The sequence below is a fragment of the Cupressus sempervirens genome, chromosome 4 (assembly GCF_028749045.1).
Source record: "Cupressus sempervirens isolate cs-2001-9-10 chromosome 4, ASM2874904v1, whole genome shotgun sequence".
Classification (NCBI taxonomy): Eukaryota; Viridiplantae; Streptophyta; class Pinopsida; order Cupressales; family Cupressaceae; genus Cupressus; species Cupressus sempervirens.
Window position 1 is genome coordinate 885317150 of NC_143121.1, and position 23054 is coordinate 885340203.

Genomic DNA, 23054 nt, shown 5'->3' on the forward strand with positions numbered 1-23054 from the left:
TGGCTTAACAATGTGAGATGAAAATATAGTTCAACTTCCCAATTCTCCACTTCAACTCAAACTTCTAACCTCTATTTCTACTTCTACTTTTACTATGAATGCAAGTAATCGTAGATGAACTTTGATTCTACTAGATGTAATCTTGCCAGCGACTCCACCCATCTAGTACAAGCTTCTAAGGAATACACAAACAATTTTTACGTCACTATCATTTCTCCAATCTCATCATTTAGATGCAAACCAAAGATTGAACATCAATTGAAGTTAAATGTTTTCATCGGCTCACTACGCACGTAACCCTTACCATCAGCAAGAGGGTAGTGGCTCAAATATTTTGAGTCATTCAAGTGAACATCCACAATGACTTCCATCCAACTAATCTAGTTCTAACATGATGTAGGAGCTGTTGACATTAAGGTCAAAGTATTTATCAATTAGTGACTAAACACTTAGTTGTTTACATTGCTACCGAGCTCTGTATGCAGAAAGAAGAGTTTCTCGATATTTATAGTTTCTACCAAACATTTGAGATAGAATGTAGTGTAAGTCGTGCTTCACAGTTACTACCGAGCATCACAAGAAATGTACAGTGTGTAAATTGAGCTTAGCAAAGTCTGTCAAGCTTCATAGAGTCTACCGAGCTCATCAATGTAAGAAATGAAGATTTTAGTGTTAACTAAGCTCTATAATGTTAACCAAGCTTATTAGTGTCTACCGAGTTGGTAGTGTTAGCAAAGTTGAAAGAAGATAATGTTGACTGAGTTGTAGCGTCAACCAAGCTCTTCAGCGTCTACCAAGTTCTCTAATGTTCACCAAGTCACCAAGTGCTAACTGAGTTTGTAAGCTACTCCTGAGTGATCAATGTGGACCGAGCACTAATGCCAACCAAGTGCTAGAGCTTGCCAAGTTGACAGTGTCAAAATATCACCCGAGTGGTCTTCAGAGCCTGAGTTACAACAGCAGTCAACTTAGTGAAGATTGTTTGGATTTGGTGTTATAGCCAACTCCATAAGGTAATCGATTGGATTGGTATACATGTAATGCATTGTATCATATCAAAATATGTAAGTGAGTAACAAGGAATAAGCAAATGAGTGCAAATTAAGAAGTCAAGGCTACAAGTAGTATAAGGAAAAGGAGAGTCTTATCTATCACATCAAGGTGATTAGTTTACATCAAAGAAATATCATACAACAAACCAAGTTGCAGAGCAGAGATTAACTATTGATTTATCCTAAGAGGTGCATCAGTCAAATCCTTTAACAAGGTGGACTTAATAGTCTTTTATTGAATCTCTTAATAGAGTAGATACTTCATTGTATTGTACAAATCCTTTCATAAGGTGGACTCATAATAGTCTTTATTGCTCCTAACAGGACATATCACTAGAAGTGATAAATTGTAAGCCTTAACAGGCCAATTTTATACTGTAGTCATAAAGCTTGTAGGTTTCATCCCCACCCCATTTTACTTTCTATTTGGAAGGTTTCTAGGTCACCAAATATTCTATCAAGTGTTATGAACGTTTTACTACTTTCAATTTTTCATGCATGCAATTAGATCAGAATAATATATGAAGGATTAATTGGTGAATTAAGTTAGAAGTTTTATTGATGCTTGATTCACCCCTCCCATCTCAATGGCCTGGCCTACCTTATATTTCCAATAGGAGCATCTTGCATCATGAATAAAAAGGGGGTGTGATATTTTTTATTTACTTAAAAAAAAAATGGAGGAGAGAGAAAGTGATGAATATTAGAAAAAATAATAATAATTTATTTTTAAAAAGGGGGGAAAATAAGGTAAAAAGACTCTTTCATTTACCAAGGTGCATGGTTGGCATAAATAGAAAAATAGTTGTCATTCCATTTATCGAGGTGTGTAGGTGGAATTTTAGAAGTTTGTGGAAAGTTCCTTAAATCATGCATTTAATATTTGTTGGGCCTCATGGTAGTTCTTAGTTATTTTTGGGTGGGAATTAAATATTTGTTGTAAAGTAATTGTATTTACCTCTTTATCCCATATTGCTTGTGTTTGTAATATCTTGGATGGTAAGTTCCTATTTAAGCAAGGCATATGAGCATTCATAATCAAGCTCTCAAGGTGTAATCTCTTCTTGTATAGAAGCTTGGAGAGAAGTATGAAGTAGATGAGTGACATTGGAGAAGAGCTAGTAGTTGTAGTTTGGAAAATAAAGAGATTGCTTGGTGGCTTGCGAGCACAAGTTTAGATTTTTGTTGGAGGTTTCTACCCGAGTGTGGATCTGGACTAGCTAGGGTTTGGATTAGATCTTGAGGGATCTTACAGAAATATTACTTGCTTTGTATTTGACCATAACTGTGAAGGCCTTACAGCCTAACACATTGTATGTAATCAGTTATTTTATGAATAAAGAGTTGTGTTTGGTATCATATCTTATATCTTGTGTTGTATTTCCATTGTGTAGTCATTTATTGGAGGCTAGGACATCTCCTTTGGGAATTCTCCTACCGTGCACTGCATTGGATGGTATCAGAGAATAGTTGCTCCTGAGCATGTAGACAGATCACCGAAGTTGAGGTAGAGTGGTGGATTTTTCTTTCTAGAGTTCTAGATATCTTTGTTGTGAGGTGGCAGATCGTGGTTCTGACTTGCAATTACAAAGGACTTGTAGATGGATCGATGGATGCAAAGAGGAAAGGTTGATCTTGTTCAGGAAGATTTATCTATTGATGATTTATTGGAGAGGGTTTGCAAAGATCTTGGAAGATGGTTTTGAGAGGATTAGACCCTAAGGTGATTGTGAATCTTCATGATATAGTGGAGAAAAAGATTTGAGAAATGTCTGCTCAGTTTGAAACTGGATTATTCATAGAGATTTGTGGAGTTGGAGTCTATTTATCTAGAAGAGAATTGTCTAGTCAGTTAGAAGACTTGTTCAAGAGAGAAAAGGGCATGACAAGGTCGAGGTGGAGGTTGGCTTTGTTGATTAGTTTGTGGAGTGTAATGTAGAACCTATAGAACAACTTGAGGTTGTTGTTGAGGATATTTCTAAGCTTGTTGATGTTGGGATGGAGATTGGCTTTCATGATCAATTGGTTGGATCTGACATGGAAATTATACAGTGCTTGGTTATGGATAATCAAGTTGTTGGTATGAGTTGTCTATTGATCCGAAAGAGAGTTATCTAAGACTTGTTTAAGAGAGAAGAGGGCATGGCAAGGTCGAGGTTGAGTTTGGTTTTGTTAATTAGTTTGTAGAGTCTAATGTAGAACCTACATAACAACTTGAGGTTATTGCTGAGGATATTTCTAACCATATTGATGTTGGGATGGAGATTGGTTTTCATGATCAGTTGGTTGGATCTAACATGGAAATTATAGAGCACTTGGTCGTGGATAATCAAGTTGTTGTTGGTGATGAATTGTGTGTTGCAGAGCATTTTATTATGGATGAGGATGTGCATATGGTTGTTGACATGGATTTGCATTCATATGTTGTTGCTGAGATGATTGAGGATGTACCAATTATTGCTGATATGGTTGATATGGATGTTGCTATTGATGTGGAGTTGGATGTTGCTAGTGTCGATTCACTAGTTGTTGATATGGTTGAGGATCTACATGATATTGCAGATTTGTGTGCTCCTAATTTTCCAGAGTTACAGGGATAGTTGGTGAAACATTATGTTTAGTTTGTTCCTAGCAGTGAGCATGTTGATTTGGTTGCTGAGATTCATTCGATTCAAATGTTTGTATGGATGAAGTCGAGATGGATGGTGTACAGGTTTGTTCTTTTGTTTGGGATGGATTGGAAACCTCTGGTGAAGATAAAGTTGGTTGGAGAAATTTATTTTGGCACCAAAGTATGGGACATACTTTTCTATCTACTTGGGGAGTCTAATGTAGGAGCATCTTGCATCATGAATAAAAAGAGGGTGTGATTAAAAAAAAAAAAAACTGGAGGAGAGAAAGTGACAAAAATTAGAGGAAAAAAAAATTAGAAAGGGAAGAAGAGGGTAAAAAGGATTTTTCATTTACAAAGGTGCATGAGTGGCATAAATAGAAAAATAGTTGTCATTCCATTTATCGAGGTGTGTAGGTGGAATTTTAGAAGATTGTGGAAAGTTCCTTCAATCATGCATTTAGTATTTGTTGGGCCACATAGTGGTGCTTAATTGTATTTGGGTGGGAATTAAATATTTGTTGTAAGGTATTTGCATTTACCTTTTATCCCACATTGGTTGTGTTTATAAAATATTGGGCAATAAGTGCCTATTTAAGCAAGGCATATGAGCATTTGTAATTTCAAACTCTCAAGTTGTGATCTCTTCTTAGCAAAAGCATGGAGAAGATGGAGTAGTTGAGTGAGTGAAGTTTTCCTAAGTGTGTGGACAGAGCGTTAAATGTGAGAGAGTTTGCACTTGGATCTTGGGTAAAATTTGAGAAGGGCTAGTAGTTGAGGCTTGCGAAACAAGGAGATTGCTTGGTGGCTTGTGAGCACAAGTTTAGATTCTTCTTGGAGTTTCTACCAGTGTGTGGATCTGGATTAGCTAAGGTTTGGATTGGATATTGAGGGATCTTGTAGAACTATTACTTGCTTTGTATTTAGCCATAACTGGGAACGCCTTACAACCCGACACGTTGCATGTAATCAGTTATTTTATGAATAAAGAGTTGTGTTTGATATTAGATCTTATATCTTGTGTTGTGTTTTCATTGTGTGGTTATTTGTTGGGGGCTAGGACATCTCCTTTGGAGATTCTCCTGCCTTGCACTACATCATAGCATTATGAAACAAAATCCTAAACTAAGGAAATATGGATCACCATGCACTAATACCAATTTGAGCACAACAATTCACCATGCAAGGTACAATGATGAAAAGTAGAGAAAATTTGGTATTATATTAGCAACAACTCTCCAAAAAAATTCCCCTCTACAAAATGAGAAGAGTGGTCCTTATATAGGGTGCTCAAGTACAATGAACGATCGCGGTTGATTTGAAATCAAGGCCCAAGATTAATCTGCATAATCCCTAATTAAAGTTTCATAGCCACCTGCTACAAGCATTAAATGCTCACCCAATTAGAACTAAGCACCACCATGTGGGCTAATTAGAAAATTACATTGTCTTCTTGGACCAATAGGAAAATTCAAATCTACTACAACAGGATATGGATATATGACACTTGGACCAATCAGAAGAGAGCATATGTATGTATTTAGCCACCACCTCACAGACCAATAGGAAAATTCAAAGGAAACCATGGACCAATCAAAAAATTCTCATTTTGCCACCTCATCATCTTGACCTGTAAGGCAAACCACCGCTTGTAAATGATTATAAAATTTTGAATAATAATTGCCATAAAACTTAGAAAATCGTCACAAACTTGCCATTTTAATTTTCAATAAAAATATTTTAATGGGGTATGAAAATTGGATTGGAAAATACTTATTTTATCAACGTTTATAATTTATTTTCCATTATTTTAATTTCTCATTTGTTAAATTTGATGTCATTTGGATAATTTCAATGCAACAATGGATGAATTAATTAAAATCATTTTACAATCAATCCATTTTTGCAAACTCAAGGTAAATTTAATCTCCTCCCAATTTAAAACCCACCATTTGCAAAGTAGAGACAAATTTTAGTCTCGTCTCAATTTAGAATGATTTTATTTTTATTTTTAACTATTTTTCTTTTAATTTTTGTCACTTTGTCTCCCCTCAATTTTTTTAAATTTTTAATATAATTTTTGTTAATCATATCTTTGAAATTTGATCATGTTTCACATTCTTCTAATAAATTTAAAAAATCAATCAAAACATTTCATTAAACTCAAGGAGTAGTAGGGTGGTTCTGAAATTGAGATATCTTTTTAAACTTCGAGTAGAAACCACTACACACCTAGGCAAAACCATCAAACTAAAAGTGGAAACCACTAAAGACTTAGGCAAAACCATGGTGGAAATCAAGGGTCACTTAGGAAAGTGCACGTAATGTCCAATCACCATGTACTTTGGCAAACACATTTAAAATTTACACCACTATGTACTTGGCCAAGTACACGTATAGTGAAAATCACCATGTTCTTAGACAAGTACATGCATTTTGGCTCAATTCATAAATAAATAAATAAATAAAACTCAATATTTTCTTAAATCACAATTTTTAATAAAATGCTCAATTTTATTTTTAATTCATTTTTTTTTGCACTTTGCCAAATTTTACTTCTTCCCAATTTATTTATTTTTCAATACTTATAACCAAATTTTATCAAATTTTCCAAATGTTTTCATTTGACACTTTAAAAATTTTCAATTTTTCCCTTTTGAACTCGATTCAATGAAGGCTTGTAATTTCTTTTTGAATTGTTGCCGAAATTGCTCTACCCCTTGAACAAAAGAGGGAGTCCCCTTTTCCAATGGGACAACAGTGTGAAAACCACACAACACCTAACACCTACCCAATGAAATGTTCCAAAACATTCAAGGATAACATTTGTGTAGAACCAAGAACTTTCAATTAACTCCACTTTCACCTATCTAATAACTAGGAAATGCACTCAAATTGGAAGAAATCATGAAATTGGACCATGTGTAACATACGGTTTATCCTAACCAAGTTTTAATCTAACATCTTATTCTATTTCACAAGACTATGATTTCCATCAAAGGTATAACTGAATACAAATACTTTTCAATTTATAATATATATTCTGCTGAGAATACAAATGAGATATTAGCATTTAACTTTATAATTAGCTGAAAGTAAATAACAGAAGTTCTTGAAATGTAATTACAATTTGAGATATTACGTATTGTGATCATTTATCTATTTCTAATTATTCAACTGAAAAAAAGTAATAGATGTTCTTGAAAAGAAATTTCTATCAAATTACAAATTGAGATATTTGCAAACATTTAACTCCTTTATCTAATTAAAGTAATAACTATATGAAAAGTAAATAACTTTTATCTTAAAATGACTAATCATTTAGAGGTTTAAAGAACATACAGTGAAATTGTGAAACTTCTTTTACTAGTTGTCCAAGCCCTTGCATTGGTGAGAGGAGAAACATTGACATAGGCTTAACCTCCCAACTACGGACCATTACTTATCCCCACTTATTCTAATTTAATAGAACAACCCTCCCTACTCCGAGGTCGAGCTTGGGATGTTCATAAATCCAACCATCAAAGTATCCAAGTGGGTTGAAGTCCCAACAATTATTCAACAAAATAACTTAAGCATTGGGACAATCAACAAAGATCAATTGTTCGGCAAATCTGCCTAATTCCACCTTGGCCAAGGATTTCAAAATGTGGGTTGACAAACCCGATCTCCACCACTCGGCTTGACAACTTACTTCATGAGTAGAACATGCATGAGCTAATGCATTATTTATTATTTAATTCTGATGTCATTCTTGTTTTGCAAGTTTCTCTACACCTCCTCACCATTCTCAGGCCATCAAGCTGGTGATTCCTTGGTGCTTTCAAATTAAAAATCACAATGAAACTTAACACCTTCTTCACCACATACTAGCATCTTTGCCTGGTGAATTCCTTGGTGTTTTGATTTTAATATCTCACTTTCAATTAAATATATGTATATCAGGATGCAATTGACTTTAACTAGAATTATAACTTTCTTATCTTGAGCCATAAATGAATTTAGAGAAATTCCAATTTATCATCACATATAAAGAGAAACAACAGGCTTATATGCATAAATTAGTGTCAGATTATCACAAAGGAAATCAACAGACTATATTAAGTAGTGTCATATTATTTCAATAGGAAAACAACAGACTTTAAAAAAAAAAAACGACAAGGTTTATGCTTAAGTCAATGTCATAACATCATACGCTATTACTAAGGAAGTCGATGATCAAAAACATCAGCTTAAGGAATAAACTCTATGATCAAACTTAATAGGAAAAGATAGTGAAAAAGGGGTTCACAGGTTGTATCAAATGCCTTACTTGACTTTGCTCGAATATCTGTGAAGAGCCTTGTGTTTTAGGATGAATCCGCCAACCTATTCTAAGACCCGCGGTAAAATGAAATTCAGTTGAATAGCATATATGTTTTGGGTTGACTCTGCAAACAATCAGGATACCTAGAAGGGAGTTTGAATGCTCAAAAGAACATGAAAGCCGAAGGAGGAAAGAATGTCGATAATCGATTAAGGAATCCATAATATAGAATAACCCAGACTCTACGGCTTCCTTTAGTTACAAGATTATATTCGAAAGCCATTCAAATTGGCTTAAAAGAAAAAGAAAGGAGCGAAAAGAAAGAAAGAAGATGAAAGGTTTAAAAAAATATAATTATTTTATTTTTCGATTTATGCTTATGTGTACGTAATGATAGGGTGACATCATTGGATAATTATTATCAATGTAATGGTGTCATTTTATTATTATTTACATATGATCATATTTGAGAAAGTAAAAATAATAATTAAATAATAGTAATATTTGATAATTCTTTAAAGGTAAGAATTTATATTTAGTTTACATTACTTATTATAATGTTCCACTTATAGCTCATGTGGTTCCACCATGAAATATATTGCCCAGTCCTAGTAACCTTGCCAAGATAGTTTTAGGTCAAACATGTCGATTCTGATGACTGAACTATTCGACCATCCCATTCCAATGACCCCATTTCACAATGCTTCCCCTTTCTCTCCAATCTTCATCCTGCAATCATTCAAAACAACATTCTCACCAAGACATCAATTCAAGATTTATAAATTGCTAATTCAAAATCATCAAGTGGTCGTTAGGTATTTCATCAATATCAGAATAACTAACTTTACATGCTCATCATATATGTACAACAGTTACAATTAACTAACTCAAATTCACATGATTATGAATAGATTGATACAACAGTTATAATTAACTAACTCACTTTTATATGATAATTAAATCGATACAACAACTATAATCAACTAACTCACTTTCACATGATCATGAAAGAATAAACAACAGTTATAATTAACTAACTCATTTTCACATGTTATAACAACAGCTATATTTAACTAATTCAATTTCACATGATCATGAAAGAATAAACAACAGTTATAATTAACTAACTCAATTTCACACGATCATGATGAAATAATTTGATTCAATGGCTATAATCAATTTAATATTTTTAGGGCAAAATTTGGGATGTAACACCAAGCACCCTCATCCTTGTTTTTTAAATTTTTTTTACTTCTATTTCTAATTTTTATTTTCATAGCTCTTTAATTTTTAATTTGTGTAGTGTCAAGTGCTTCTACAATTTTCTCTTTTATGGTTTCATGTTTAATAATTTTTTGATAACTTGGCTCATTAGTTGCTTCTCTTTTGGTGTTGTTTTTATTTATTATCTTTTTCATGCATTTTTATCTTCTTGTTTAGTTTTTGGAGGTAGTTTTTATACTTTGACTTATGTTCCTAAACATTTCAAGTATAAGACAGAACCAAGAACTTTCAACTAACTCCACTTTCACCTATCCAATAGGTAGGAAATGCACTCATATTGGAAGAAACCATGAAATTGGACCAAGCACCCTCATCCTTGTTTTTTTAATTTATTTTAGTTTTAATTTAATTTTAATTTTCATAGCTCTTTAATTTTTAATTTGTTTAGTGTCAAGTGTCTCTACAATTTCCTCTTGTATGGTTTCATGTTTAATAATTTTTTGATAACTTGGCTCAATGGTTGTTTCTTTCTCTTTTGGTATTGTTTTTATTTATTATCTTTTTCATGCATTTTTACCTTCTTGTTTAGTTTTTGGAGGTAGTTTTTATGCTTTGACTTTCTTTTGTTAGTCTTGTCAACCTCGAGCAACATGTTACCTCCCTTCTCTCTCTTGCCCCCCTACCCTTCTTAATCCTTGCTACATCTACAATCTCCAATATTCTTCTTCCTTGTTACTCTCTTGCATCCTAATGATAGATCATGTGGTGTGATAGGAATCATTGATGTTTTGAAAATTCTGCACAATCAAATCCAAAAACTAAACAACAAAAGCTATGATGACTAGTAAACCCAATAAGGCTTTTTCTGTTATGTAACAAATCGCTCCGACTTGTTTTTCAAATCACACTCCCTCTGCACTGTTACTAATTCCATGTAAAGGCTGGCCTCTCATATTTACAAAGTATACACTACCATCCTCGTAGAGAAATTGGATGACCACACTATTTGCATCAGCCCTGCGAATTTGAACGGCCATTTAAAATCATGTGTACACTAAATAACTAATGTGTCACGGAGTCTCTAATACTTTTATTTTAAAAAACATGGAGACCCATGTTGATGTTGTTGAACTTTGTTATCTGGAACTTCTGAAATGGAATCTGTACCTACGAGCATATTGAACTTATTGCGCTCGTTGAACTTTTGAACTAGTTAAACTCCTTCAAATGCTGCCCCTTTATAAATGTCAATTTACAAAATGATGGAGCAAAACTAAAATTCCAAATTTGCCTTTGATCATCACAAGTGAGGCAGTGACCTACTATTAAAAATTTAAATTTAGGGATCCATAGGCGGGCCAACAACGTTGAGTGAAAAGATCGTTATCATATTTGCAATAAACACTTCTTTTATTAAACAGTGTAAGTTTATATACCAGAACCAGAGAAATGGTCTAACTCAGAAAAGCTATTCTCTATATTCTCCTCTGGTTTTTCTTTGCTCTTATATGGTCTAATCTAAAAGCGCTGTTGATTGATTAAACGGGCTGTGGAAATTTCACGAAATTGACTATAATTTCCGTCAATATCTTCCCTTTACTTTATGCTAAAACTCTTTTTATTATGGTGAATGTTGGGGGTGCGATGCCCAACAGACTGTTCAATTAGTGGAAATTCCCCCAGGTTCTTTCTGTGATTGGAGAATTATATATACACTACTATATTGTAACACGTCAAAACTTGTTAATAAAAGGAAATTCCCGTTTCAAGAGTAGACGAAGACATATTTATGCTGAACCACTGTAAACCACTGTAAATCTGCGTTTCCTGTTTTTCTGTGTTTGGCTAATCCATTGTATCTGCTGTTCCATTTTTCTTCACCTCTTTTCATTTAAGAGTGAAGACATAAACGAACAATGGGATTCAATCTGTCAACTCATTTTGTATACTTAATATTGAACTTATTTTCCCAGCTGTTTGCCTCAACCCATACTTATGTGTTCCATGACAGAAGATTCGTTCCAAAAGTAAATTCTCTGAAATCAAAATAATGAGAAAATGCGAATCAGTTCCCATAAAAGCCTAGATTATGTTACTATGTAGGTATGAATATTGACAGGGAGCATGCAAATGTTATATGGATTGAAACTTGCAGGGTATCGGAGTTGTTGGGAGTGAAACAATCATAGTTCAAGACCAGCCTAACTTCAATTTACAGATGTAATTTTTATCCTCCTCCAAGTTGCAGAGTCTATAACGCAACTGTAATCAGTGAATGAGCAGACCGTCCCATTCCACTTTTATACATGGGAGATCTTAAGAATACTTAGAGGTGAAAATTTAGTATCACTAGAGGCGAAACTTTAGTATCGAAAAATGGAGCCAAAGCCCTGTGCAACCTCTTACAGAGGACTTCATGGCACATACCCATGATGTGAATGCTATGGAATTGATGATTTGTCTAAGAATGGAGCTAGGGCTTTGTACAATTGTTCCTCCTCAAAGGGCTTGGACACGTATCCATCCATGCCACATCGCAGGCATTCCTCATGGGTTGCCTGGATAACATCTGCTGTCATTGCTAGGATCGGCACATGCCATCTTTTGCTGTTAATGACCTGCATTTCACCACAGCTGCTTTTGCACTCCATGTTGAAAAGTTCTGCTGCTCTAATCTGCCGGGTGGCCTCAAACCTGAAGACAGATGAAATATGGAAGGATGTGAGTAATTTGTCATAATAGGAAACTGAAATACTGAAAATGTCAAAACAACTGGTGAGCTTTTGAAGCAAGCTTATCTCTTTATCTATAAAATGCAGGAACATCAAATTGCTTTGGCTATGATGGGAAAAGGAAACGTGAGAAGATAGAATTTTGTTCATAAAGCATGCCAAATAAGTGCACGAGATTAAGAGAGATTGATTTTGCAATACCTTCTAAAAGTAGTGAGTATTTAACTTGAATAAAGATGCTTGTAAATTTTCAGGATTTGTTAATTAATTTTTATGTTGCCATTCTTTTAACTACGTTATGCTAAAATGGACTTTAAAAGGGCAAAAAGGCAAAGACATAATCCCTTCCAGAAGAAGGTTTGGTTGGCTTAAAGGTCGGGGAGTAAAGAATGTACCCGTCCATTTCTGGCATTTGAACATCCATGAAACATGCATCAAAATCGTGTGGTGGCTTAAGAAGAGAAATTGCAGATTTTCCACTGTCTGTACAAGTAACATTAGCACCGTACTTCTTCAGTGCACCAGCTGCCACTCGACGATTGACAATGTTGTCATCTACAACAAGCAAGTGTTTGCCAGACAAGATACTAGACAGTGGGACAGAGGGCTTTGGAGGCTCTATGAGATGCTCTCTCCTCTTAAAGCCAAGTGCTAGCTGTAAGCAAACTGCCAGCATGCTGGCGCGCAATGGCTTCATGATAACCGTTTCCGCAAACCCTGCAGCTTTTGCTTTTTGAGTTTCTTCAGGCGTCAAAGATGTTGCCAAAAGAATAATCTTAAGTAATCCTTTTGATTTTAGAAAGGGTCCTCTAGGAAAGAGACCAGCTCTTACTTGAGATGGGAATAATAGGCCTGTTCCAGGACCCCAAGCATCCTTCTCTATTAGGACCATATCAATCCCATCTCTGATGCTGTCTTCCCTAGCTCATTAGATGAAACAAATAATTAGTTACTATAGAAACAAACAAATGTTGTACAATGAATGGTAAAATATATGAAAAACACCAACTATTAACTTTATGCAATAAAGACAACAACAGAATTCAAGAAAGCATATACCTGCAACCCTCTGCTAGGAAACCATCCATTCCATTCAGTATCGACAATGCTAATTGAGAACTAGTGACAGTTTTGACCTCTATTCCGAACCTCTGCAAATGATACTCCGTTACCAGAGACCGCACTGGCTTCCCATCCAATACAAGAGCCTTCATTCCTCTAAATTGACCCATTAGATTTGCAGATCCCAGTAATATATCACCATTTTCTGTGTTCTCATGTCCCACTTTTAACAATGCAGTGAATGAAAATGTACTTCCAACACCTGGACGGCTTATGAATCTAATCTCGCCACCCATTAACTCAATCAAGCAGCGACAAATACTAAGCCCAATTCCTGTACCCCCATGCATCCGAGAAGTGGAGCTGTCTGCCTGCATAAAAGGCATGAATACTCGATGTTGTGCATGAATGGGAATCCCAATACCTGTATCTTCTACACTAATTGCAAGCTTTAAATCTTCTGTTGACTTTGGCAACTTTGCTTTTCCTTCAGACTCTAAAAAGATGGCTTCGCTGTTAATTAACAACTTAAACGATTCCCAGTTGTTTCTCTCATCTGCAGCCTCTAAACCGCTCAGGGTATCAGAATAATGCAATATAGGATCTTCAGGGTATTTTTTAGAGCTAGGAAGCCACTGTGTGAGCATGCTGACCTCCTCTGCACGGTGTACACATATAAAGATGTGGCCTCTCGTTGTAAACTGCCAACACAATAGTCAAAAACAATATTGAATGTTACTCAAATTCTTCATATCATTTATTTCAGAAGTGTTTAAACATTTGGGAAAAGAAAAAGTAAAGTTTAAATAAATTATTATTGAGATTAACAAAATCTTTAGTCTAGACAACCAATTTAACTGAAGTGTAGAAAATTTGATGGGTGCTTTGGTGCATTTATATCCACAATTTTTTACTACGTATTTTGGTGTGATAAACAAGTTCAAAAGTTCCTTCTGTGCTTTCCATTGAGCATTCACTGTCCAGTTACCCCTTGTAAAATTATAATCAAGGAAAACATCTTGCCATTTCTGGGAAGCTTTCTAAAGATGAACCACAAGATTATAATATTTTTTTATCAAATGTTTGTTGAATTGAAAATATAGCCTTGATGATTAAATGAATTGCAATTTGAGAGAGACTTATTTTGCAGCCCCCAACTGAAACAAGAGTAGAAAAATTGATGTGTGCGCTGGTGCGTTTATATTCACAAATTTTCACTACATCTCTTTGTGTGATAAACAAGTTCAAAAGATCCTTCTGTGCAGCTTTCAATTGAACAGACATAGTCTGGTTTCCTCTTGTAAACTTAGTATCAAGGAAAACATCTTGCCTTTTCTGGGAAGATTTGTAAAGATGAAACACAAGATTATAATAATCTTTTATCAAATATTTTTAGAACCGAAATATATAGCCTTGAAGATTAAATGAATTGCATTTTGACAGATACTTAATTTGCAGCCCCCGACTGAGAATCTACATTACGCATGTAACAAGCATTCTAACTGGTTGTAACACGGGAAACTTGTTATCAAAATTTCTTTCGACACATTTGCTCAACTGACTTCAATAATTGCCCTTATTTTGTAGCCCTCAACTGCAAGTCTACATTAAATAAGTGTAATGAGCATTTTAACTGAATGTGATATAGGAAACTAGAAACAAACTCCCCTAACACACCTGCTCAAATTTTATAAATTGCAAACATCCCTCATTCCATGTCCCCATCCTCCCCACTCATGTTACCTTGCTATTTTCCCAATCAGGTATCATTTTTAGAAATTTGGGGGTACTACTTTCTGGGCTTCACCCACTTTTGCCTTGCTACATTTCACTGTTCCCCCGAAATGGGGCTTGCTCTAGCTTCAAAGCTTTTCCATTTGACACACGATTTCCAATTTATCTTACAGGGTTGAGAGTACAAAATAGCCAAGAGGATTAATCCCAAAGTGACTCTCAGAATTTCCTAATACTCTCAACTGAACCAATCAACCTCCAGACTGAAACTTCCTAAAAATTGTAACTTTTGTAGAATTTAAAATTAGCAAGTACAAACAAATTGCTGAAAATTATTTCAGAAAGTGTCATTTGACTACAATAGTCCATCTGAACACAAGAGTGACATTGGAATATTCCTCTGATCATGCTGACAACCCCCCAAAAAGAGGGCATCAATTGCAGTACAAGGGAATATGACAATGGAGACATTGCATATCATCTTCAAAGTGACTATAACCTTTGCACGACCCAATAACTGTTCATTTGAGAGTACTCAACTCAGACAGATGATTCATTGGTGCAATGTTGTGGGACAGATTATGGAAACGGAGTTACACCACATAGATTGGGCAACCCTAGAAGCAGTCTACAAAGAGCAGTGTCTTCTGAGTGCCTTGTCTCATCATTTGCCTATAATATCCTTGGCTCAGAAATCGCTCAACTACTCCTGCATGCCTTTATCTGAGAAGACGCATAACAACTCCCCCCGCATGCAATGGCTAGAATAAGTAACTAATCAACAAAATTAACTTATTTGTAGGCTTGAAAACCCCAAAGAAGTCGTACATGTCAAGGTGACATGTCTAAAGGAATCAGCCAGCCTCTTTAGTCAGACCAGCAAAAGAAGGTTAAAAGTTGCCATCTGAATTCCTCATGACCTTGTCAATCTCAAGACATAGATCAAGCACTTAAACGTTTCCACTCCTTGTCATTAAGCTTTGATGTATAGAAGATTTATGTTACCATGAGGGGGTATAGCTGTCAATCAGCAAACTAAGCTAGTGGGAACCCTCAACTCACATGACCTGGGTTATCAATTCATTTAACTTTTGCCCGAAAGGTTGACCAGGTTCACGTTTAAATGCAACACCCAAAGCAAACTTCAGCCAAACCAAATATTTTCTTTGCCTTACAGACCTCTTAGTCAGACCAACCAAACGTTTTCTTTGCCTTACAGACCTCATAGTTTGACCCATGCCTCAAAAGAATAACTAAACCCTGAATTTTACCTCACAACAACAACAAGAATAAAACATTTACCACATTTTAAAAACAGTGCACACTTGATGAAGTGAAGATTGAATGCTGGATTTTTGAATGAGGTTAGGTATCAATTCCTAAGCCCCATTATGCCACTGAGATTGTGAGGAAAGATTCTTTGAATGGAGGTAAACTAATTTGGTTTCATTTTTCTTCTTGTTTTTGTACAAACTCTTATTTTCTTCTTTATTCTTCTATATCTAAAAAATAGATGGGGTATGATTTGTTTGTTTGTTTTTCATTTATTTGACACAAGTTGTTTTCCAAACTTGTTGCTGCATGAATTGAAATATCAACTACCACAGTTCAAAAAACGAAGTGCATTTGTGCTTCCATTCTTTCATATCATTGCATGTATAGTAGTGAAGATTGAACATTGAAGGTCTGAAAGAGGTTAGATATCTATTTCTATGGGCATGCAAGCCCTCTATACCAAGGATAATGAAGAAAGATTCTTTAATTGGAGATTTTTTTTTAATGGTTTTTTTTTTCTTGTTTTTGGGTGTGAACTCTCTTGTTTTGTTGTTCAGTCTTCTACATCTAAAAATAAATGGGCTGGGATTTAACTTTTATAATTTATTTGGAACAAGTTCTTCTTCAAACTTGTTTCCATAGGTATTACCTATCAACTAGTTTTAGCTTAATTGGGTCAGATCCACTTCAAAAAAACAAAGCCTAAATGCAACATTCTTGAAGTGTGTTGATATGATTGTAGACATATACAACGAGTTCAAATGGTTGGATATATGTTTTAATTTGTCATGGGTGTGGTGTCCAAAATAAAAGCTCATACACATGGGTTTGTATGGTATTCCTAGATGGGGGCATCAAGCTTCACTAGTGCTAACATCTAGTGTAGTAATATATTAGAGATGAGGGATAAGCTAAAAAGGAAATTGTCCAAGAAAGAAAAGATCTTAATCAACAAAAATGTCAGGAACTTACTGTGATTCCTATGGGAAATCTACTTTTAGATGGAAACCATTGGAACCACAATGTTCAAGTATACAATAGTAAGCTATGTAACAAAATAACCTGGATAAGAGAACAATATAATAGGAAATATGTTACAAATACTTGATAATAACAACTATTATAAGCCTCTTTTTTGGAGGCAGATCTCTGAATTTTTTCCAAGAAGAACATAATCTGCAGAATAATCATAACAAATGAGCCTTGCTTATATAGGTAAGATAATAGGGTAACTACAACTAACAATGCTACAAATATTAAAAACACAATGCAATCTAATAAATGCCTAAGGCAATTATTAATAATGAGTGGGAATCTATTTTCTAGAATGCCAACTAGGATAATTAATTTGAATCTATGAACAATATTATATGATAAGTTACAAAAGTAATTTATGACAACTTATACCAAGTTTGTTATTGATAAAACTATGAAGAATGAGTCCCATGTATAAATCAACTCCTATACTCACTACAAGAATCCTATTTAAAGCACTTGTCAGTTGTGTGTTGGATCAAAATTGTTGCTACCCAGCAACTATTTCCTAGCAATTACCCACAAGCCTACAAGCAACTAACACAATCACTTATGTGCATGGCAAAAAAGCATAACAATTTCCAATTTAGAGAACTACATGAAATTGGTATTGTACTCCAAGTGCATTTGCACATATGTCACTCCTTGTGGCCCTTCTAATTTACCCTACAACATCTAATGTTGATGATGATAGTGATGATGATGCTCTTGTGAAGAGCCATAGTACAAAAGTGTTGATTTATTTTGTTTTTTAACATTAAACAGTGAATTATCTATAATGGCATTTGAGTTTGACACTAAACATCTAAGAATGTTTTATTATCTGCATTTTATGTAGTATGCTTAAATTAGTTCCTGTTTATAGGCTAAGATATAATAAAATCATACATTTAATATATTGCAGGCATTAATATGACTAAACTGTTGTTCAGATAGAAAAAAGTAAATCACATTAAACTGGAAAAACAAAACAATGAATAAGTCTAACAAGAATGGCAAAATTATAATCCGAACTCCTTGGACTACTATATTAGGAAGAAAGTGAACTATGACAATGAAATTCTGTATATTTTGAGCAGATATCATTAATTGTATGGCATATAGCTGCAGTTAGAATGTTCAAAATTACTGAAAAAACACAGAACAAAAAATGAAATACCATGGTAGAAAACTAAAGAGAAATTAGCTGTGAAAGGAGTAAGGGAGTACTTTGACAGAATTGCAGACAAGGTTTGTGATAATCTGCTGAAATCTCCCAGGATCACCAATGACAACCTCAGGAACTCTTTCAGATACAAATACAGCTAGCTTCTCTTCACCAAGAGATCATCATATGAAACACAGATCAACAATCTAGTCAACTAATAATTACAACAAAACAACACCCTTTCCCCTGTTTATTTGTTTCTTATTAATATTACTTTTACAACAATGGTCCACTTTATACCTAAAAGCATTCAAATAATTCATGTGTATACTTCAGTACCTCAATGCCTTTTGCTTGAACTTTAGCAGAAAAGAGAGACAGAACACTGTCAAGGACTGAGCGTATATTGAAAGCCACTGTCTCAAGTTCAAGGCGTCCAGATTCAATCTTTGCCTGGTCCAAAACTTCATTTATTAATGTTATCAAAGCTTTTCCACTTGACTGTGCTGTTTGAGCATAGTCCTTCTGTGTAGCATCCAAGTTTGTATCCATGAGCATCTGAAGCATACCTAAAGTCCACAATTACACAAGTGTTTAAGGATACTTTAATTAAATGACTACAAGTCAAATCACTCAGAATTTAGAGTAGATGTCCAAACCTAGTCATAAGTTGTTCCAACAGATGATATAGTGATGATATTAAATGTTTTGAAATGAGCATTTTCTTGGAGAATTAAAAAAATTAATATTGCATGGAGCAAACACTGGAACTAACTTGAATCATAAAAACAAGAAACTTGATTGCTAGGGGCTTAAGATAATGAATTCAGATATTCATGGTCTATGCAATGGAACAATGTTTAATGATGGCCCTCGAATTTTGAAAGATTTTAAAGAGTCTGCTAGGCAAATGTCTCATGGATACACCCAAAAAAATGAAATAATGAAAGAATACCAGAATACATATAACAGATAATTCAATACAATCTTTTGACGATCTAATCATTAGCAACATTATTGGTACAAGGCGATTGCTTTCCAGTAAACAGATCCTTTGGCTAAAGTGAAGCTACAAATCAGCTGGTAGGGGAGAGATTGGGACCAAATTTTCGTGGTAAACTATGGATGTGAATGCTACACTAGATAACCTTCTTGAGGAATTATTATTGTAGTCTGCAGAAAAATATATTTCAAAAGACCACTTGTGATATTGATCTTACACATCAATCCAGGGATCAAGAAACTAGGTTGCATAAACATATAGAGTAATGAGCAAAAGCTAAGGAATGAAGTCTGAACACAAATAAACACCTTATACTGTTATATAAATGGAATATCTAATAAAAATGAAAATAATTCATGACAGTATGATAATCTCTAAGAAAAAATGTGAAACTAACATCACTTTGATTTTTACACTTTGGATGTAAATTCTATTACAGCTACTTCTAGGAGGGACAAACCTAAATATATAAAATGAAACAATTTGCCTGAAGCTGCTTTCATCTGACAAGAGAACGCCAAGAAGTGAAGAGATATAATGTTAAGTTGAACTCACTCAAAACACAATATTTTGGTGTAGCAAATGTTTTAAGACTTGAGATGCAATTTTGTATGTTTAATTTACAGTTCCTCTAGAGCATTTTTCAAGACATCTTATGTCCGCAAGTAGAGATGTATCCCCAAAGTAAAGAGGTATCTATCAAAAAATCCTAAGATTTCCATTAGCAGAAGCCTGACCATAGCCATTGTTACCAAAACCTTGACCAACGTATACTGTCTACTTTTACTTTAATTGTGTTTTTAAAGAACTCTCAGAGAATCTGATGCTAAAAAAAATTAGGTGCTTTACAATTTGCTAATCTTTGTGTGGCCAAAATTTGTTTAGTTCAATCCATCTACAACTCTTTTGCATCCTATCTACAGATCTACACATTTCTTCAAGATATTCCTTCATATCTTGGTTTTATCTTTCTTGGTTCAACACAATCCTCTGCAACACTATGGCTTAGGCAGACTGTTAAAGTACTTAGATATTTCCTAATTAACTCCAATCTACTTAAGCTAAATTTTAGGCATATAATAATTAATTATTTTATTAATTATAATGAGGCAACCTAGGTTATCTTTTTAGGGGTTTGATCTCCTTTATAAAAACGATCTCTCTTTGTAATTATTAACCGAGTAACTTTTGATAATAGCAATCTATCTTTTTGCTCATCAAGAATGTCTCATCTATGGATCCGGCAATTTCAGCCTCCATAGCTTTTTACTTCTCTCTTTTGTGACAGGTGTTTGCATGCAAGTGATTCTTGGGAGCTACGGGGTTGATCTTTCATCAACTTTAACATGGTATCAGGGCTTCAGATCTTTGTGCCCTTCTTCTATTTATGAGAGGTTTGGCTTGGCTTTCAGATCTATGTTTTTTCAGAGTCATTTTGTATTGAATATGGGGGGTCATTGATTTTCGGGACACTTTGAGCCTAAACGGCATCAACATTGAGCTCAAAGCACCCAAAAACCCTTATTTTCATATAAAATTTGTCCAATTCGGACACAGTTGGAATCTAAGACAAAATAATATTGCTTTTCATTGGGAACATTTCCCAAGGCAGCTATTTTCCAATTTTTTTGCACACAAACCATTTTTGGCACATTTCCCCAAGTGGTGATTTTCTGATTTTTTCACATAAATCAAATTTTCTAGGTACGCAACTTGAAATATTTTGGCAAAAACATTGAGATTTTGGCTTGCAAACGACATAGTTTTGGTATGAAATTGACACGCTTCTCGAGGTAATTTTTGGTACTGGTTGGCATCCTTTCTGAGGCATTTTGGTACAGATCTGGAGGTGGTTTTTTTTTACTTTTCCCCTTCCAACGCTTTTTTGACCTACATGTGGTTTTTTGGCCATAACTTGCTCATACGAACTCCATTTTTTGCAAATGAGATATTGCCAAAAAGCTTGTTCTGATCCCGTCGTAATGGTGTAGTTTATTTGAACTTTTGATGTTGTTTGGTTGCTGGTTTATGTAGTCAAAGTCAGAAGTTCTATTTTGTACTCCGGGAGACATATTTTGAGACATTCTATTTTCCCGATTCTGCTCCTCGCACATCCCATTTAGTTTTTAGTTTTTTTGCATTCTAGTGGATATCTTGGTTGTTTTAGATCCAAAGATCAATGTTGTTTCTTAAGATGATTTTTCATGGGTTGTATTATCTCTTGTATCAACCTTATGTCTCTTTTGATCTTTGTTGACATCCTTTTGTAGTATTTTTGCAAACACACCGAGATAAGTGCCACTCTAATGCATTTTGGGATCTTGCACATCTTTGTATTTTGTTGTACTCGCACTACATTATAAAGTGCCTTGGGGGTTTCATGTTGGCCATATTCGCCATCTTCCTTTATCAAGTGAGTGTTCCTTCTACGAAATTAGCCTCATGATGTGTCGATGACACACATCATTATATGTGTTTGTACTTCTTTTGCACTCTCGATGTTCTTGGTTCTTTTTTCTACAGGAGTTATTGCATTCAATTTCAGTGTTCATGTCTTACCTCTCAACATTATAGAGGGGTTATGCTTGTTCTATTGCTTTGTTGGTTTGATGGAGTGAGCTATGTATTCAGTATTTGATCCTATGTACTAGGCGATAGCAATGGTTGGATACCTATGCATTTCGGTGAGATGGATCATTTACCATATAGACATTCTTTCATTCCTATTTTTAAAGGTCATGGAGATACCTTCCATCTTCGATTGATCAACGCTTTAGACTTAGTCTTCTCTACCTGGTCATGTTCTATACAATGTAGGTTCTTCAAATCAGCAGTTTGGCAGTGTTTGCAACTTCATGCTTCAGTGGTGTTCTTCATGATCATCTTTTGTTCCTATCTTCTAGAACATTCCCTAGTTTGGAGGCTTCTTTAGTCCTTCACTAGTTTCTTTTAGCATGTTTTCCATCTTTTTTTGGAGTAGGGTTTTTCCCATGTGGTTTTCTCTATTTCTCCTCTTTTTAGACATTTGGTTGTGCTCAAGTACCTCATCAGGCCTTGTTTGTCGAGACCCAAATCTACTTTTTGTAGTAGTTTCTAGGGTTTTAACTACTCCCTAAGTTTATCTTAAGGGGGGGTTTAAGAGTAATTAGATATTTCCTAATTAACTCTAGTCTTACTTAAGCTAAACTTTAGGCATATAATAATTAATTCTTTTATTAATTATTATGATGCAACCTAGGTTAGACCTTTTTAGGGTTTCAATCTCTTTTATAAGCACGATCTCTCTTTGTAATTATTAACCGACTCACTTTTGATAATAGCAATCTATATTTTTGCTCATCAAGAATGTGTCATCTATGGCTTTGGTAATCTCAAACTCCATAGCTTTTTGCTCCTGTCTTCTGTGGCAAGTGTTTACATGTAGGTGATTCTTGGGTGCTGTGAGGTTGATCTTTCCTCAACTTCAACACAGAACACCACAAACATCTAATGGCATCACATCTAATTGATCATAGGAGATGACACTACTTGAGAGCATATGTATTCTTACCCTAAATCACCCAACTAACCATACACATTCTTTTGCTGATTCACCCAGCTAACTATGCATGTTTAAGGATGAGCTATTCAAGCAAATTCAGTCGACCACATTCTTCTGCTTAGTACTTTCCACAATGCAATGCAGATTTGTTACTCTCACTCACATTCTATGAGTGGCAATGGTGCTCCCAATCCTTTAGCTTTGATAATACAGTAGGGATCACCCACGATGATTTCTTCCAATCATTTATCATTCAAATGTCACTTTCTCTTATGAATTTTGCATCATCTGCAATTATCTTTTATGAACTTGTTAAAGGAAACCATCTCCAA

The 23054-nt window shown here is 34.7% G+C and overlaps 1 protein-coding gene across 2 annotated transcripts in view; it reads right to left on the reverse strand.

Moving 5' to 3' along the window:
* Positions 1–11262: 11262 nt before the first annotated feature.
* The window catches only part of LOC149564227 (histidine kinase CRE1-like), a 43704-nt gene continuing 31912 nt past the window's right edge, over positions 11263–23054 (reverse strand). Inside the window, exons 7-11 of one of the 2 annotated variants that reach the window (XR_016364174.1) lie at positions 18518–18747; positions 18241–18339; positions 12985–13688; positions 12321–12840; positions 11263–11887 (exon numbers count right to left, since the gene is read on the reverse strand). Coding sequence is in view for 1 of the 2 variants with exons in the window: in XM_089827298.1 (XP_089683424.1) it covers positions 11635–11887; positions 12321–12845; positions 12985–13688; positions 18241–18339; positions 18518–18747 (1811 nt within the window). In the remaining variant the exon portion in view is untranslated. Of the gene's footprint in view, positions 11888–12320; positions 12846–12984; positions 13689–18240; positions 18340–18517; positions 18748–23054 lie in introns of both variants that reach the window. The other variant, XM_089827298.1, reaches the window with a different exon arrangement.